Source organism: Rhinopithecus bieti, unplaced genomic scaffold, assembly GCF_001698545.2.
Source record: "Rhinopithecus bieti isolate Rb0 unplaced genomic scaffold, ASM169854v2 scaffold_62793, whole genome shotgun sequence".
Taxonomy (NCBI): domain Eukaryota; kingdom Metazoa; phylum Chordata; class Mammalia; order Primates; family Cercopithecidae; genus Rhinopithecus; species Rhinopithecus bieti.
This window is the reverse complement of record NW_016824412.1, coordinates 747,161-767,278: the sequence shown is the minus strand read 5'-3', so window position 1 is coordinate 767,278 and position 20,118 is coordinate 747,161. Positions and strand designations below refer to the sequence as shown.

The 20,118-nt window shown below is 34.4% G+C and overlaps 1 protein-coding gene across 1 annotated transcript in view; it reads right to left on the bottom strand.

Annotated features, from left to right (window-relative positions):
• Window positions 1–20,118, bottom strand: part of PIK3R4 (phosphoinositide-3-kinase regulatory subunit 4) — a 75,012-nt gene that overhangs the window by 40,348 nt on the left and 14,546 nt on the right. The window contains exons 4-9 of the mRNA XM_017862331.1: window positions 18,817–19,399; window positions 15,595–15,729; window positions 13,767–13,988; window positions 9,017–9,190; window positions 4,298–4,443; window positions 2,316–2,519 (exon numbers count right to left, since the gene is read on the bottom strand). Coding sequence (XP_017717820.1) covers window positions 2,316–2,519; window positions 4,298–4,443; window positions 9,017–9,190; window positions 13,767–13,988; window positions 15,595–15,729; window positions 18,817–19,399 — 1,464 coding nt within the window. The remainder of the gene's footprint in view (window positions 1–2,315; window positions 2,520–4,297; window positions 4,444–9,016; window positions 9,191–13,766; window positions 13,989–15,594; window positions 15,730–18,816; window positions 19,400–20,118) is intronic.

The following is a 20,118-nucleotide window of genomic DNA, read 5'->3' as shown; positions in this document are numbered from 1 at the left end:
AATTGTAGAACCAAAAAACAGAAAAATGTGGTTCAGAATCCAATTTTCCACAAATTGCTTTCTAAAATACAAAACATATCTAATGTACAAGCCAAGGTTAAAAGAAAACCCAAAGAAGAAGCTCTTCAGGAATCCAAGTCACATCAAACTAAGTCTTTAAAATTTCCATTATGGCTCATAGAGCATATATTCAGCAACTGTATTCTTTATTTTTAACCATTTTTATTCCTATCTTGGCTTCCCTAAGTTCCACATATCCCTCATGAAACAAGATGTAAATTTAGATTTAATATTTCTTTTTTTCTTGGCTTCCCAAAGTGGTGGGATTACAGGCATGAGCCAACATGCCTGGCCTAGACTTCATATATTTATTTCTTGTTTTTTCTCTAAAAAGCAAAACGGGATACATGTACAGAACATGCAGGTTTGTTACATAGGTATACGTGTGCTATGGTGGTTTGCTTCACCTACTGACCCATCCTCTAAGTTCCCTCCCCTCACCCTCCACACCTCAACAGGCCCTGGTTTGTGTTGTTTCCCTCTCTATGTCCATGTGTTCTCATTGTTCAACTCCCACTTATGAGTGAGAACATGTAGTGTTTGGTTTCCTGTTCCTGTGTTTGCTGAGGATAATGGCTTCCAGTTTAATCCATGTCCCTGCAAAGGACATGCTCTCATTCCTTTTTATGGCTGTGTAGTGTTCCATGGTGTATATGTACCACATTTTCTTTATCCAGTCTATCATTGATGGGCATTTGGGTTGGTTCCAAGTCTTTGCTATTGTAAACAGTGCTGCAATAAACATACATATGCATGTGTCTTTATAGTAGAAAGATTACATTTCTCTGGGTATAAGCCCAGTAATGGGATTGCTGGGTCAAATGGTATTTCTGGTTGTAGACCCTTGAGGAATCACCATACTGTCTTCCACAATGGCTGAACTAATTTATACTCCCACCGACAGTATAAAAGTGTTCCTATTTCTCCACAGCCTCCCCAGGATCTATTTTTTCCTGACTTTTTTTTTTTTTTTTGGAGACAGAGTCTCACTCTGTCACCCAGGCTGGAGTGCAGTGGCGCGATCTCTGCTTACTGCAACCTGCACCTCCCAGGTTCAAGCGATTCTCCTGCTTCAGCCTCCCGAGTAGCTGGGATTACAGGCACAGAACACTACGTATGGCTAATTTTTGTATTTTTAGTAGAGATGGGGTTTCACCATGTTGGCCAGTCTGGTCTGGAACTCCTGACCTCAGGTGATCCACCCACCTTGGCCTCCCAAAGTGCTGGGTTTATAGGCCTGAGCCACAGTGCCTGGCCCGTTTCCTGACTTTTTAGTAACTGCCATTCTGACTGGCGTGAGATGGTATCTGTGGTTTTGATTTGCATTTCTCTGATCATCAATGATGTTAAGCTTTTTTTCATGTTTGTTGGCTGTGGAAATGTCTTTTTCTGAGAAGTGTCTGTCCATATCCTTTGCCCACTTTTCAATGGAGTTATTTTTCTCTTGTAAATACGTTTAAGTTCCTTGTAAATTCTGGATATTAGATCTTTGTCAGATGGGTAGATTTCAAAAATTTTCTCCCATTCTGTAGGCTGCCTGTTCACTCCGATGATGGTTTCTTTTGCTGTGCAGAATCTCTTTAGTTTAATTAGATCCCATTTGTCAATTCTGGTCTTTGTTGCAATTGCTTTTGGCCTTTTTGTCATGAATAGAATTCATATTTCTAAAGAGGCATTACCAATGCCAAGTGTAGTAAGATTACTTCCTAGTTCTAATAAGATTCTGTAAATTGATTCAAATTCATAGGCGTTTAAGATATACCAGTAAACTGCTGGTCTATTAAACCTGAGATGCATTCTAAGTACCAGTTGTTTCAGCTGTTTACAAGTATTAATTACAAATTTGGATCAAAATGAACCAGGATTTTTCTATACTTCATCTGTGTTTTGCAATGTTTCTTCCAGTTAAATTTCATTATATTTTTGGTAAAACATAGAACTGAATCAAGAATACTAATTAAATCTAAGGTTATTTCTACAGTCTTTCCCTCATTTATTTAGCCAGTAATTACGAAAGAAACATAACAGGTCTCCCATGATTCCTTATTTAGCTTAACCTGATACTGTATCATCATCTTAGTATTATCTTTGTTTTAGGATTCAAAGCAAATGCGTAAGATGTTTGCCAGATTTACTTACTCATTTTTTAGGATGTAATCTAATCAATCAAAAATATTTTTTAAAAGCTAAATGGACACTTCAATATTTTTATTAAATTCGCATTTAAATGTAAGACTTTGGAAGGGTGATACAACCTGTGAGAGCAGCTTCTTCAGAAGCTGTGCTATGGCAGGATCCTCTGGCGGAGGGCAGTCGGGAAGAGAACCATTTCGTTTCTTCTGACGCATGTGAAGATGTCTGAACAAGCTAGTAATATCTTTAGACCTCAAAGCATAATCAAATATAGAACGGCTTACTGGTTCCTTTAAAACACTGAGCAGAACAAGTTTTCTTTCAATCTATATTAGAAAACAAAAGGATCAGCCAAAATATAACATGTACAGTTATTTTCAAATTCAATAAATACAACTTGCGAAAAGTTAACATATTCATTTTCTAAGAAAATAATATATATCAACATCTTTGTGTAGAAGAAGAAAGAATACTAGTAAACTTTAAAGAGCTAAGGTATCTCTTACTTTTCATTGTTAGCACTACACCACACATCTGTATCTATCATTGGAAGACTAATCATCCAATCCAGGAAATTCTAGAAAACAAAAAGAGCCTTTTCTAGATCCCAATATGTCAGACAACATCCTACACCCAAAACATACGTACAGTTCACAGATCTGACAACCACTAGGTACTGATCCAGAAAAGATGCTCAATAACCACAGGTCTTCCTTCAGTCATCACATTTTCCTGGTAGATTCAACCACTTCTAAAAACCACTGCTATCTCCATAGTGTTTATAAAATCTTTCCTTTAATTATCCAAAAGGAATACATTCCTTGTCAATGCAAATATAATAAAATGGATGAATACTGCCGATAGTAACCAAGATTATCTTCTTTTTTTTCCTGTGACTCTAGCAGAAGCACCAAGAGGACTTCCTTAAGTATATTTAACTCCTTGGTGAAGTCAGTCAGTGGAAAGCAGCATAAAAAGGTACCTTTTCTCTAATCCAAATTGTAGAAAAATAAGATTCATGAAGCAAATGAATAATTAGCCTCTCAACTTCTGATCCTGGCCTTTCAAAATACAAAACAGTGACAAAAGAAAAAGTTCAATGAGCAAACTTTTAAATAGAGTTAACTACTCAAAAGGAGTAGATATCTCTAGGCCTAATTTCCAAGGAAGCATAAACTTTTCTAAAAGGGCATTTTTTCTGATAGCGCTATCCATCTTTCATGTATATATAAGTTGCTCTTGGGGTAAAAATAAAAAAAAAAATCCTACAAACTCTATGAAATAAAGAATGATAACCTCTAGAAATGAATGAATCTACGAAGAAAAGAGGGTATAACCAAAACTTCCTAGTTTCCAGAGTTTATCCAAGGCCATTTTCTCCAAACAAAGAGAAGGCACATTGAAATACAAAAGTGGTAGAAAGCCAGACAGGTGTGTGAATTCCAAATGGGAAATGGAGTTCTGGTAAAAATAGGAACTTTCAGGATGTTTTAACAGCTAGAATCATCCTTCACCATTTCATTCCATTTAAATGCCTATCTTGATACTTTGCTGTCTAGCAAGATGAAGGGTATAAACACTGAAAAGCTAGGTGAATATATTTGCCCTGTACATACCAAAGACTCAAAGTTTATCACCAAGTACTGCTAGAGGTGGGGCAGAGGTTGTGGTGGTGTTAGAATAAAAAAGAAAAGACATCAAAACAACCAGTTAGTGGTGAAAAACTTAAATTTGAAAAGACTTTTCTAATGTATTATAACTGGATGCAATCAGTAATACTTTTAAAATAAAAGCAGAGGTCTATCAACATATATTTTGCTAGACTATATTTCATTTTAACAGATGCTTTATATTACACAAAAGAAAATACATGAACTACTATATGCTACATTAGATATAACATGATGTAAAACATACTAATCTTTTGCACTTTTCTGACCTTCAAAGGTGCTTGGTTCATTAACATTAATTAGCTTGAAAGAATATAAAATGCTATAGCCCAATTTAAATACTTAAAATGTTAAGAAAATAGGGCTCTCTACACATTTTTTTTAAAGAGGCACAGTTTGGAGGAAAGACTGACTCCAACTTGGAACATGTATACCTGTATTATTGGTTGGGTAATATATGGGTTGAGATAAGGCATCAGTTTACAGTAGACATCAGCTGTACTTATTTGATGAGCTACCACTGTGATAAATCCCACGGCACCATAACGTATCCATAAATTGGGATGACACAAGAAGGGGGCTAAAGAGGAAAAGAAAAGGTAGGGATCAAATAAGTTATTTCAAACTATCGGGATAAACAAATTTTTACATTATAACATAACTGACAAAAGGATTTTGCCACAATGTTACTATCAGGAGCCTTCACATACTCAATTACCCTGAGGCATAAACTCAATCGAGTGGACACACTGTTTATAATATTCTCTTATCATAAATATCACAGAAGTACCACAAAAGAATAAAAACAGTTACCTCATAGCTGAGGACTTAAAATTTATATGTTTTTAGTCAGAACTAAAATTGTGTGGGCACTACTCATTTATAACACTGGATTAAAAACTGTTACAGACATAACAAGTCCCAACAGCATATAGCTAACTATTATTCCCCAACTTGTACCCCCACAGACGTTCAAGGACATATACTCTCTACCACCCAAGGGGCAGAGAAATTGGGGAGAAGTTACTTCTCCAAGCTACAGCATAAAGATGAAGGGAACAATCTAGCCTATCTGATACTCTTTTAATGCAGTGGTTTGATCAAATCTAACACATAACTCACAGTTACTTTCACAAGGCATTAATGAATGGAAACAAAAAAGCTAAAAACATGATACCTATTCTTAAAAAGTTTAAAATATGACATTAAACCAAAGAATTAAATGAATGTCTTTCCATACCTTTTATTTTAACGATTTTATGTACTAAACATAAAATCAATGATTTCAACTAATTGACATTAGACTAACCTGATTTAGAATAAAATCCAAACTTTTAAAGGCAAGAAAAATTGTATTAGCTCTGAGCATGCAAACACATCAGCATTCAGAGGATATTTATTTATCCTCTGATACTTATTTAATGTATATAAGAAATATACATTAACAGAGAAACAGGAATACAATTATAGGCTAATAATACTTATATTAAAAGGGGAAGGAGAAAAGATGCATTCAAAATATCTCTCTCCCAAGGTCTCGCATTTCTAAATCTTCTAATTATAAATGAAGATGATTTTGTCTATTTCATAAATACCCTGCAGCCTCTGATCCATCCAACAAGGGACAGTGGGTATGTTCCCTGTGATAAGAGGGAAACTGAGGATTGGAAAAACATTGGTAAACCTCCAGAAAGTAGCTAAACCCATAACGATTTGACAGGAGTTGGGAACTGTATTATAATGTATTATTTATTCTTAATTTTCCTGTATTATACAACCACACTCATCCACTTTGTATACACCTGCGGTATACAAAGGATACTTCTCTGCCCTCTTGCTTTTGGTTTATATCACTTGCTTTGGCCAATGAATATTAGGACAAACAGGAATTTGAAATGTGCTACATAGCTGGGTTTGCCCTCTCGTGCTTCTGCCATCACCATGAGAACATTATGTGGGTAGCCACTGTCCCTACAATGAGGGCCCCAGAATGAGACAGATGAATCACAGTCATCACAGACAACCTGGAGATGCAGAACCTGAAGCAGAGCCACCTATACAACCCACGGGTGCATGATGAAAAATTTACTGAAGGATTTACTGAGATTCTGTGGTTGACTGTTCTACAGCATTATTATATCAGAAAGTAGGTGCCTGATACAAAGCACCTCAAATACTCAAAACAAGAAGCCTGAATCTAAAGAACTGCCTATGAAATAGCATATTCAATCTTTTCTTCCTTTTTTTTTTTTCTGAGACAGAGTTTTGCTCTTATTGCCCAGGTGGAGTGCAATGGCACGATCTCGGCTCACCGCAACCTCCAGCTCCTGGGTTCAAGCAACTCTCCCGCCCCAGCCTTCTGAGTACCAAGGAATACAAACATGCACTGCCAAGCCTGGCTAATTTTGTATTTTTAGTAGAGACGGGGTTTCTCCATGTTGATCAGGCTGGTCTTGAACTCCCGACCTCAGGTCGGAGTTCGCCTGCCTCGGCCTCCCCATCAGTTTTTTCTTTATCTAGCACATTCAACTAATCAGAAGAAAAGTGTGGGGAAAATATTCACAATAGCTAAGTGGGAAGAGAATAATTTTTAAAAGGAGTACCAAAGAAATCATAATCACCATCAAAACCACCACCACTATTCTCTTTAAAAGTCACTAGCAGTGAAAACAACATGGCTGAATAGGACATTTCAGCGTTCATCCTCTTGTAGAAAAAAATCTGTTTTAAAACTATCAATGCATAAAACACCATTACAAAGGAATCCAGGTGAGAGATTACAGCACCTGGGTATAGCACAAAAATGAGAAAAGCCCCAAAGAAGAGGGCAGGAAGGGTAGTTTCACATAACCCACGTCAACATTCCCTAAAGTCCAGGCAGCCAGCACAGAGCAACAAGAGCGAAACTCCGTCTCTAAATAAATAAATACTAGCCAGGCATGGTGGCACATGCTTGTGGTTCTAGCTACTCGAGGCTGAGGCCGGAAGAGAGCTTGAGCCAGGGAGATCAAAGTTGCAGTGAGCTGTGATCACACCACTGCACTCCAGCCTGGGTGACAGAGCAAAACCGTATGTCTTTAAAAAAAAATTAAAAACAGAACTATCTATGATCTTACAATCCCATTTTTGGGTATAGATCCAAAGGAAATGAAATTAGTATGTTGAAGGGATATCTGCACTCCCATGTTCACTGCAGCATTATTCATAAGAGTCGAGATAGGAAATCAACTTAAGTGTCCATTGATGAATGAATAAAAAAACATGGTGTATATATACAACTAAAATACTACTCAGTCCTAAAAAATAAAAATATCCTGTTATTTGCAACAACACAGATGAAACTGGAGAACATTATGCTAAGTAAAATAAGCCAGAAACAGAAAGACAGATACTGTATGATCGAAGTAATACATATTATCTAAAAAAGCTGAACTCATAGAAGTAGAAAGTAGCATGGTGGTTACCAGGGGCTGGGGTAGAAGGGAGGGTGGAATGGGCAGGTGTTAGTCAAAGGATACAAAAGTTCAGTTAGACAAGATGAATAAGTTCTTGTACAGTGTATGTGCAAGTACAGCATGGTGATCATAATTAATAAAAATGTATACTCGAAAATCACTGGGATGTAACTCTTAAATGTTCTTACCACTAAAGAAAAAGAACTATGGATATGTCAATTAACTTGATTACCATAATTACTTCACAAAGTATACATATATCAAAATATCATGTTGAACATAATATACTATCTTTATTTGTTGATTATACATCAATAAAGCTGGGAAAAAAATCACTACAACAAAATACACATAGTTTAAAAACAGAATGAGAGAGATGTATGTAGTCTATCATTTGTTTTAAATAAGTAAGTGTTTCTAAGTTACTAAAATTGTTTTTTACTTTTAAACAGTTTTAAATGCCAACAAATGATTGTTTACTTGATTTTCTCGGAAAAGTGTTTTTTTTCCCCATAGTTTTCATATCAAATTCAGTTGTAGTTCTAAGGGAGTTATCTATCGAAGAAGTAGTACCACACTGGGTTTATTCTGTATATAAACATAATTTATTCTGACACTAAAGATATATGAGCACTCCATATATTCATCCTGGGATCAAAGACTAGAAACAGCAAGGTCCAGAAAAATCTCCGCAAACTTTGTGTGTAGGGGTAAAAAACTATTTTCATGATAATTTTTGCTTTAAAACTGATGCGCATCTGTTTTGTAGATAAATAAAATGCTAATTATAAGCTATATTAAATTTCAAAAATAATTTCCAAAAGTTATTTGGAAATAACTAATTAGCCACAGAAGCAATGTATTATGTGAAATTATAATAGAATAAACACATTATTCAAGTCTATGAATTCTTAGCTGGTAATCAATGCAGTGACAGATCCTTCACATCCAATTTTCAACTTGACTGCTGGTCAAGTGCCCAAAAATAATTTTCATCTTCAGACCAGTCTGCCCAAAAATAATTTTCATCTTCAGACCAGTCAAGGCTTGACCCATATCATGGTTTTTTTTAAAAAACAAAGTCTTGGCCAGGCACGGTGGCTCATGCTTGTAATCCCAGCACTTTGGGAGGCTGGGGCAGGGAGATCACAAGGTCAGGAGTTCGAAACCAGCCTGGCCAACATGGTGAAACTCCGTCTCTACTAAAAATACAAAAAAAAATTAGCCGGGCATGGTGGCAGGCACCTGTAATCCCAGCTACTCAGGAGGCTGAGGCAGAAGAATGGCTTAAACCTGGGAGGTGGAGGTTGCAGTGAGCCAAGATCACACCACTATACTCCAGCCTGGGCGACAGAGTGAAACTCTGTCGCAAAACAAACAAACAAACAAACAAAAAAAAAACACCAAAGTCTTGCTTTTTGACAAAGGTAACACAGACTTAAAAACAGATGAAAACAAAGCAGTACTTCCCAACTAGCCTGGAGGACCCAATGAGTCAGCTTGTCTGTCTCTCACATACACATAAGCATGCACATATACACATACATACATGCATGCATGCACACCCACACAATCAATGGTAGGAACCCCACACAATCAATAGTAGGAACAATAAAGTTGCAATTCTCATTCTATATTACCTAGAAATTTTATAAAGTTCTTCCAATCTCATTCTAATTTTGAGAAACAGAAACTTACCAATATCACTGGCGAATTCGTAAACATGGGGTTTTTGTAGCAGTCCTAACTGGCACATACAAGTAAGGGCACAAAGAGCTTTCACAATGACAAATTCCTCAGCATCACTAAGACCTTGTTGCAGCAGGGGCTTGAGAATTGAGGAGCTTTGCCAGCCAACGTAGGCAGCAACACCTGGAAATGAAAAGCAATATTATGTGATTATTCAATATCTAAAAGTACATATATCACTAAGTAAAGCAATAAAAGTAAGCAAAAGCCAAACATACTGATCAATTACCTAGGAAAGAACACTGCACTTCCTACCCAGCATGATAAAGTTAAAAAGACCCACAGCAAAGCAAATCATCAGGAAATTCTCAGACACCACAGAAAAACTAAGATCCTAAGAACTTACAGAAATGAAAATACAGATCTCCTAAAAAGGAAGAATCAGAGTTGGAATTATATAATCTTCAGCAACAATGGAGGTTAGAAGACAAGACATAGGCAAGCATGGCATTAAAAGTTATGAAAAGAATTCTATTTTCAGTCAAACTATCAATTAACTTAAAAAGTCATTTCAAGACATGTAAGGACTATTAAAGGTTTGCCTCCCATGCAACCCCTTCTAGGAAAGTATCAACCTAAGAATTCAAGGGCAAAAAAGAGCTAGCAAAGACCTAGAAATCAGTCAGCCCAGATTAGAATTAAAAGTTAATAAATTTCAAGAATGTCATCGAGAAGAAAATGGAATAGATTCTAAGCAACAAATAAAATTAATAAGAAAGAAGCTAGCTATTACAGATATGGTGACAATATATTACTTTTCTTTCTAAAAAGAGAACAAAGAAATCTAAAATTCTAGAACAAACAAAAAATTGCTCAAGAAAATCACAGTCCAAATATGAAATTAAAATAAATAGTGTATTTAGGACCTAGAAGAGGGAGCAAAGTAGAATCCACTGGCCTTGCTATAAACATACTCAAATGGTGAGGGGGGCAGTCACTGAACTGGGATTGTGATGGAGCAAATATAATTACAGTATACTACTTGGCTCCACAGTCAATAAAACTTATACATTCATAATCATGTATTTTGTTTTGAAGCTTCATAATCAGTCTATACCTGACTTCATTGTGATTACAGAACAGAATGTATTATTAACTATGACAAAAAAATTGTTGAGAATTCTCAATTCTCAACTAACCAATTAAAAGAGAGACAGAGGTAAAGAGAAAAAAAAGGGGGGCACTAATCTTGTAGTGCAAATCAGAGGTGGAGCAATACAAAATAGATTTAATTACTTCAAGTTATTAAAACAACAAACTAAAAACTAAAGCACTGAAGATAGTAGTCAACATCTCAAAAACTCAGAAGAAAAGAAGGATCAGGGCATGTTATGAGTGAATTAAATCTTCATCTGGCACAGAAAACAAAGAGATAAAATCCAAAGTTGGTTATTCTAAAAATAGTAATATGAAAATATTATTTATAGATATGGTAATAATCACCTGAAAACACTAAAATAAAAGCACAAAGCCGAGTAGCTGCCTCTAGAAAATCAATTATTGTTTTTCATACATTATGAATTTTGATTAAATTTTAAATAATTTCTGAAAGCCTATTTCCTTTATGATTAAAAAATGATGTTATAATTGTTTTCTTTAATAAAAGGAAAAATACTATCTAAAATTCCAGTGGATTAAATTTAGGAACTTTACAAACTGAAATGTACAATGAGCTAGAATAGCTAAAAATATTTTGAAAATGAATAATGACATCTGAAATTTACCCTATCAGATAATACAGGTGATTAAAAATATATAATACTGTAAATTGAATATGGCTATGAGTATGAGTACAAGAACAGAAAAATCAATGGAACAGACTAGATAGCCAGAAAACTGACCTTAACAGACAGAGAGGCATGCAACAGATGATAAAACAGTTTCACAAACCAGTAAGAAAAAAACAAAAAAATGCTTAATAAACTATGCTGGGAAAATCAGTTACATATCTGAGAAGAAAAAGAAAATTTAGATTTCACCTCACATCACAGACCAAAAATAAAGATCAATTAAACAGTTAAGTAAAAAAAATAAAGCATGAAAAAGAAAAGACAAGCACACAACAGATTATTAATCTAATTCTGGAACGGGAAAAGACTTTACATACAAAAGTAAAAAAAAAAAAAAAATCACAAATCAAAAGATCAAATAAACTGACTTCAGAAAACTGTCTACAAAATGATTTAAAATCAAGTTAAAGAATTAAGAAACATGCACTTCAAATTAATTTTAAAATTAATGTTCTTAATATGTATGTAAAGGTTCAAAAGAACAAGAAAAGCATATCAGGAAAAAAAGCCAAAATAATGAATATTAAAATCATAGAATTAGAAATATGAATACATCATCATGAGAAAGTTTTTCAACTTGATAGTTAAGCTAAAAAATATATATCAAAACAAGTTATCATTTTACCCTTCCAACAGGCAAGGACTAAGTAAAGCCTATTTCACACTGGATGGGTGTGCAGCACTTAATGGAGATGGGAATGCAAAATGATATAATCTTTTTGAATAGCTTATAAATGTGTCATGAGTTTTAAAATAAATTCACATTCTTTAACACAGTCATTAAAATTTTTTACTTCTATCCTAAGAAAATAATTAGAAACAACTACTTACATACATATGTTACATATTTACACCAAATATACAGATAATCTATATATGACAGAAAAAAATGAAAATAATTTAAATATCCAAAAGAAGGGTTAAATTTTTGCAAAACTATATCATGGAATAGTTTAGACCTATTAAATTATGGTTTCAAATAAATTTTTAATGATATGAGAAAATGCTTCAAGTATGTTATTAGAAAAAAGTATAGGAAATAATAAAATAAAATTTGGAAGTAATATAATATATACACAGCACTTATGCCAGGTACTACTAAATATATTAATTCATTCTATCCCCCAACAACCAGTAAGACAGGCACTATTCTTATTTCTATTTTACAGATAGGTAAACTAAGCCACAAAAAATTTAAATGATTTTCCAAGAACCACCACTAGTGACAGAGCGAACACTTGAACCCAGAAGTCTAGCTCCACAATGCCTGCTCTTACCCATCAGCATATGACAGAAAGGGATAAGTGAGGTGGAAAGAGAAAGGAAGTGCTATGGGAAAAACATCAAAGCTTTAACAGAGATTGTGCATGGGTTGTAGGATTAACCATCATTTATTTTCTTCTTGGTTTCTATATTTTCCAAATTTTTCTAAGTTTTATTTCCAAAAGTAATATAAACATGTATTACTTTCATCAATTAAAAAATTTATTTTAAATTTAAAAGAACTAATATATGTTTCAAAGAACACATGAATTGACCAATAGATAGGTGAAGTTGTAAGAACCAACTTTTCCCGAGAAAGAAATAAAAATAGCATTATTTGGAAGAAGAAGACAGCAAGGAAGTCAAAAAGATGTAAGGATCAAAGAATAATACTGTATTCAGGAACTGAGTTAGATGAAGTCCTAGATGGAAGGCTAAGATGCCTCTATAAATTAATCTAAAAATAAGAAACAAAAGATGTCTGAAAAGAAAAAAACAGGTACAGTAATTTCCAAAATAACAAAGCAAGAAAACAGGGAATTTCAAAGTTTTTCAAAGTAGAAAGTACCCTTTCCTCCAAAACATATGACAGTATTTGTAGAAATATCAATCCTGTTGCCACATAGGTTTCTTGCGTTTTATTTTTTTAGAAAACAAAAATCAAACAGCGAACCTCTCCTAGACTGTTGGGAACCAAAACTTTAAGTCTTACAGCTTCCTGCTACCTCACAAGAAAGTTTGGATACCAGTCAAGCTTTCTATTGTGCAGAATAATCTTTAAACTTTTTGGGTTAACAGATAAACCATTACAACCATGTGAGAAATGATATAATGGGGGTATTGGATAATCATAATAATATGAATTTAGCATATATTTCATAATTGGCCAAATCTTAAACTGAAAAGATCAGTACATTCAGGGAAAAGGGGATTGGTTATTATTTAAAAGAGAAAAATATTAAATCCTGTATCAAACATGACTTAACCCATGCAAAATACTGTCCACTTCATTTACTTCTAATTCTGAATCCAAATGTAATAGAAGTCATGTATCTAAAACACAAGATGTCTAACTTTAGATATATCTAAAAATCAAAAGTTGTAAAATGAAAGAACAGCAAAAAAAAAATGCTGCTTAAATTTTCAAAAATTTTCAGTTACACAAAGCAAAGCCTTTAACTTAATTCTTTCCAACTACATTGATTTTCAACCATGATTATATTTTAACTGTTATTTTCTGATTCTAAAAGTGATGCGTGTTCACTTTTATTAACATGTTTATAAACATGTATGATTCCTGTTATTGTTACCTTTACACAACAGCAACCATACTTTAAGAGGATTTACAATCTACTTATGTCACTTTAACATATCTCACGGTACTTTCCAGGTCATTATTCTGTCTAAATATAGTTTTTAATGACCACATGGTATTCCTTCATACGGATGTAACACAGGTTGATTTACCAACCCTTTATTTTACCAAGCTACAATATTTACATCATCCAAAAGCAGCATGAAAACAGAAATACTAGGAATTCATTTCATTATTAATGAAATTTGGTAGTATCTATCCTTCAGATTGCATGGAAGTATTTGAGAGGATGATTAAAAATCTTAAATGAATTTAAAAGCAAAAAACATACCAACTATACTATCAAAAAATGCTCCACGTAGATGCCAATCATTCTTATCATTTAGGAAAGTAATCATGTGGGACAACAAAACATCATTGGCTTTCTGACGTCCAAAGAATACACACAGCCGTGTTATTCCATTTTCCATCAAGGTTTGTTTTACAATATTTTCAGGATCACTTAGCAAAGTAACAACTTTCTGCTGGACCATTTCATGTAAGGCTTGGAGCTCTAAAAAAAAAAAAAAGAAAAGAAATAGTCAAGAAAAGGTCAATTTTCCCCATACAGATAGTCCCAGTCTTCTTTCTTACTCATCAGACAGACTGATTACAGAAGCCACCGAAGTCTTTAGTCACCAATTTTTTCCATTATTCAAAGCTCTGAAGGATAGAAAACTGAAATATAAAGTGAAGAAGATCCTAACAAGCAGATGCCACAAGCATAGTTACTATCTCACTAATTAAATAGTTTCATTTATGAGCTCAAGGGGAAAATTATAGAGAAGCACCAGAAAGGAAATCACATGGCCCCAGTAAGATCCCACTTAATCAAGGACTTGAAAATACTGGATAGGATCAGGATATAGTATGACGGTACTGAGCAATCCTTTTAGAAAGTGTTTTTAAAGGTCAGTTTATTTTAGAAAGCCACAAAACACACTGCAAGTTCTGTCAAGGCTTTACCTCATCTGGCCACTGTTGTCTTCTCTGGCCTTATCTCTTACTCACCGTCATTTTTTCTCACTTATTTATTTACTTATTGCCTGTCTTCTTTTTACTAAAATGTAAGCTCAAGAGCAAGGATCATTTCTATCTGATTCACCGCCATGCTCTAGTGCTTAAGGCAGGCTCCTGATTGCCTTATACAGAGCTAATCTTTAACAATTATCTGTGAATAAACAGAAGACAGGGGCCACCCTTGGTCCAGCTACTCCTGTCAAGGAAAAAGGTAACTGGTCTGACATGCAAAACTATATGCTCACATTAAGAAAAACTTTAGATTCCCTCCCCCAAAATTTTAACATTTAACTTTATTATCTAAATAGGTCCAATTACATGGTTATAGGAGTATTATTTTCCAAGTAATTCCACGAAAAAAGGCTAGGATTTCCTGATACATCCTCCTGAAACTTCAAAATTAATCCACTGTATTCAACTCTAGATAATACATGTTGTCTAAAAATGGTGACATTCTAACAAGTAACAGTAATTGTAGCTGTTTGTAGCATAAAATTCTAAAAAACTAGATTTCTCTAGTTTTCATAGCTAGAAGCATCTTGGAGAAAATTACATCTATTACTTTACTTCTAAATATTTTACTCAACAAACATTAAGTAAAAATCTCTAAAGAGTTGTATAATGCAAAGAAACCTAAGACAAGGACTTTGACTTCAATAAGTTTACCATCACCACATCTGCTCCTTTATGGTTTTGAAATGTAAATCACAAACAATATGAAATAAAAACAATTTACGATTGAGGATACTCGGAATATACTCACATAAGGGGAAAAGGTTTAGCTTCTTTAGCTATGACGTTTCTAATTTTTTCTTCTTTTACGAGAATTATATAATTCAGCCGGCTTTACTGTTCACACAAATCAATTCTGGCTGACAAACAATTGAGTTTAGTATCCATGGTGACAAGTTGATTGTTTTCGAGTAAGGTAACAGTATATGAGGATAGAGAGAATAATCAGACACCAGGGACTCTTCCTATTTAATATATATATCTGGTATTCCTTCACCTTACATGAAAACTACAAATGATAGTTTTACAAGTTAGCATCAGCAATTCATTCTAAACAATAGGAAATCTGGAAGAGAAAATTATACAACCTGTGTCATAATTTCCATTTGGATGTGTAACTTCATCTATTTCTTCATTATTGGGGTCATTTTCCATATTAAGATTTTTTAACTGTACTAATTCCAGGAATCTTAAAGCTGTTTCTGCCAGCAGAGCTATGTTTTCTATAAAATAAAAAGGAAGAAATTTATAATTACAGTCTTAACTCTCTGTAAAGCTTATAACTTTTCCTCCCTGTCTTTATACATAAATAATCATAAGCCTATGGGAAAAGCAGAACTTTTCAATTTAGCATTTAACCTAATCAGATTTTAGTAACCCAGTTCATAATCTATAACTATCTCCAAACTGCCAGTCTTATTAATGAAACACAGCTTTAAAAAATAATAATACAAAAACAATCTAATACCCCATTTACTCAGGACAAAAAAAAAGCCTAATTCTCTGCAGGGAGAATTACCCTTCAAATAGTATCCTTGCCAAGTGAGAGATATTTATTAGACTAACAAAGAAATATCCACATTAAAATAACAGATCAAGCTAAGCTTTGGAATCAGACAGACCTGGGTTCAAATCTCAACCTTGCCACTTACTAACTTGGCCATTTAAGCAATATGAGGCTCAGTTTCTTCACACATAAATGAAGAGTCACAAGTGCCTCAAAGAGAAACCATTGTTAGACTGCTTTACAAGTGATACTCAAGTTCTTAGTGAACCAAAGTGGCAGTCTGTTTGCCACATTTCTACAGCTGTCTATATCTTCTCTTTTCTCTTTCTGATGACCTACAAAGACTGATACTCCTCACTGCTGCAAAATAACTACTTCTAATTTCTGCTGTCACATTTACTATCAATTGTATCTGCTCTTCACTTATACTTTCTTCTCTTACCTTGCCTCCCACTTAACATACGTGTTTCTTAACATATGACCATAACCGGTCAATGTACTCTTTTCCTTCTTAGCAGTGAATAGCCCTGAACATAAAGTTTAACTACCTTAAACTTAAAATAACCTTACTTTTTCCTTACTTTCCAGCATCTCTGAAATCGAAATGTACCTTATGGCAGTTGAGATCCTTGAGTCAATCAAATACAATTATTCCCTTCATCCTGGGGTCCCACTCCCCACCCCTGCCAGGTTCAACAATGCTCTGAATAGAATAAAAATTTACCTCTAAGTAAGCAAGATGTTAATACCCTATAACGCCTGCTCACCCTAAAGATGGAAAAACTCTGGGCCATATCCTGATAATATGCCAAAAATTCTAGATGAGTATCCCCACTTTAATGAACAAATTTTTATTAGGAAAAGTCTCTTACTTTCCTGGGTACCTCTAAAGTGTGAGTAGATGTATGCTTATTTCCCCATAAACCACAGCATACTTGGAAGTTCACTTTACACAAATCTGTACCAGCATCTATGATATTTAAAAAATACCGTAAAGAAAAAAATGTTGATTTTAAACTTTTATAATTACTGACACATATATTTTAATTATATTTAACCATACACATTCAAATACACTGGCTCTATTTTAAAAGACCGCAAATTAGCCAGGCGTGGTGGCCCATTCCTACAGTGTTTGCAGGGCTGCATTTGGAGAATGGCTTGAGCCTGGGAAGTCAAGGCTGCAGTGAACCATGATCTCCCTACTGCATTCCAGCCTGGGTGATCACATACTGGGCCGTGAAGAAATGACAATGCAAGGTGCTGGCACTGACCCTGGGTTATCATGGACTCTCACCATAAAGACCCAGAAGACCAAAGAAAAGCCAGATTGCTTCAAAATCAAGGTCTAGAACAGGAGCTCTGAGAACTGAGAAATAGACCGGATACATTTGGGTCATGTTATTTAGTCTCTCCTAATCCCAATTTCCTCACCCGTCATATGAAGGTAATATAACATCTAATGCTCAAGGTTGTTGCAGCTAACCCTTGCAACAACCTAGAGCAGATTTTTCAATAAACAGTAGCTATTATTTTTATGTGATAGCTATTAGTAACTGAGTGTCAATATGTTAATATGGCACTTCATCAGAACATGACCTGTTTAATACAATTGAGAACAGATTAAGATACACTGCACCAAAAAGTAGGATCATAAAATTCTGGTAAAGAAGATAGTGCTTGCTTTTAAAACTGATAAACTTTTATTTGATTTGATTTTATCTGGTTCAATTATTTATATTTGCCAAGTGAGTTACAACTATGCTTTGTTATAAATGATAAACTTTGATGTGTCTTAGAGAAATCCTGGATTTCTGGGCCTGAAGTTCATACCTATATGGTTACAGAAACCATAAATAAATAAATAAGCAAAGATAAACATAAATAAAAATATATGTATGAAGAAACATAAAAACACCTAACAATCTCAATCACTTTATGGGTGTGCCTAGAGATAAGACCAGAGTCCAAAGACCATTTTTCGCATATTTCATTAAAATAATGACAAACAAATCATAAAATGAATGAACTATGTTTCTTTAAAAAAAAAAAAAGACAATATCATCACCACACCCGTACTATTTACAAAAATTCAAAACAGAATACCTGATTCCTTTCAGATTATATTATAGAAATAAATTATTTATACTCAGCGATATTATATATATTCAGTGGTATTTCTCATGCAGAAATAAGCTCTCAGAATTAATTTGGGGAGCTAGAAACATGAATCTGTATCACCTGATTTTGAGTGAGACTTACAGGCAAAACAGGTAGGTGTGTATAACACACCCACCTCATCACAAAGAAGATGTACATCCTAAACAGTACAGTAACTGGAAAAACCACCTTAAACCTCAGTAAGTTAGTATGCTAGGTTCTTTCAACATCAAATTATCCAGCAAAATTAATCTTTTTCAGCAGCAACAGACTGTTATATCCTAAAACTGACAAATAACCATATTTATCAGAGAAACTTCATAAAGGCCTGAAGATACTAGATCAGAAGCACATACTTGTAAACATTAGTAACATTAGTCTTATTCCAAGTTGAATGTAATATTCCTAAGAAAATCACAAAATTCCATCACTTGATAATTCTGGTTATTTCAAAAGTGAGAGAACACAGAAACATTGATTCCCAGGAACACAGTATCTAGAATTATCATCAAAATGTACACAAACAGTTCAAAGAGCAAAGTTCATACTTGGAATTCTCAAACAAATCAGAAAAACAAGCAGTATTATAGTCATTAACTTAAAAATTATCTAAGTGGTTAATATTTGGACAATAAACTCTTACCAGCATAGGCTAGTCTAACGATAGTAGCATCATCTTGGGCTAAGTGGGCTATGCCTGGCAGAATGTATTCCGGATAAATATTGATATCATTACGAGGAACCTCTTTGACAAGAGCAAGAACTTTGGTCAATGTCCTCAAGGCTTCAGCCCTCACCCTAGGAACCGAGTCATTGCTGAAATGCAAAAGATATGGAGTAATCCGATCCAAAAGAATTTCAACACTTAATCTTGGAGCCAAATGAAGAATAAGTTCCAAAGCAGCTAATTTGGAATCACAATATTTAAGGGTCTGTAGGCAGGATGTTATAACAGATACCAAGATAACCAGCCCATTTTCCTTAGGCTCTCCTTCGGCTTTTTCTGGCAGATCATGTCCACAGAGATTGTGAATAATGTTGCCCAAATCCTTCCGTATAACCAGAATACGCTCATCTGCAGAAAGAAACGTTTCCTTGGCAAACTGGGCCATGTAGGGCTGAAGGAAAGTGTAAAATATTTCAGGAAAGGCGTTGCCACGCTGCTGTTTTAAGTAATCTTCTGCCTCTAAACGTTTATCTGGCTCACGGTGAATCATCTGAGTTACCTACACCAAGGGAAGAAAAGGAATTAAAATAGATTTGAGAATAGAAAAGTAAAGCAGATGGAAGGCAATTTACATACGATGTAAAGGATCTTTCAGAACCTGACTGCTAAGTGATTTGTGACTCCATCATCCTAGAAAGCAGCAAAAAATCATATACAAATATATTTCAGATGGCCCTGACACATAAACAGGAGGTTATACCATGGCTCAGTATTCCCCATTTCTTAAAATAGGGACTAATATATTGCTGTCCACAACTCAAAGATTCTTATAAACTTTTCTGAGTAGGAGATACCATGAAGGATCTGAGGAAAGCAATGGATCTTCTCCAGAGAAAAATATATATACACAATTTTGCATTAAAAAACCCATACAATTCTGGAATGAATCACAGAACCCCTAAAATCCATTTACATATCCAGGGTTGAGTTATGGTTCAGAACCTTATTGCCACAAGTGCAAAGGAATCTGTGGGTTAAGTACAGCTCTAGGATCTAATCAATAGGGGAATCAGTGGCTTCAAGTTTTCAAATAGTGTCAAAGAGATGTTAAATTCTGCAAACACTAGAAATGATACACCTAATTTGAATTTATCCTATGTTTTCTAGTACCATAGGGAAATAAATATTTTTCAATGCACAGAACATGGTTTAATCTCTCCTGGACACTCATAGGGTATCAGTCATTATTTAAATAAAATATCACAAAATGTATTGAGT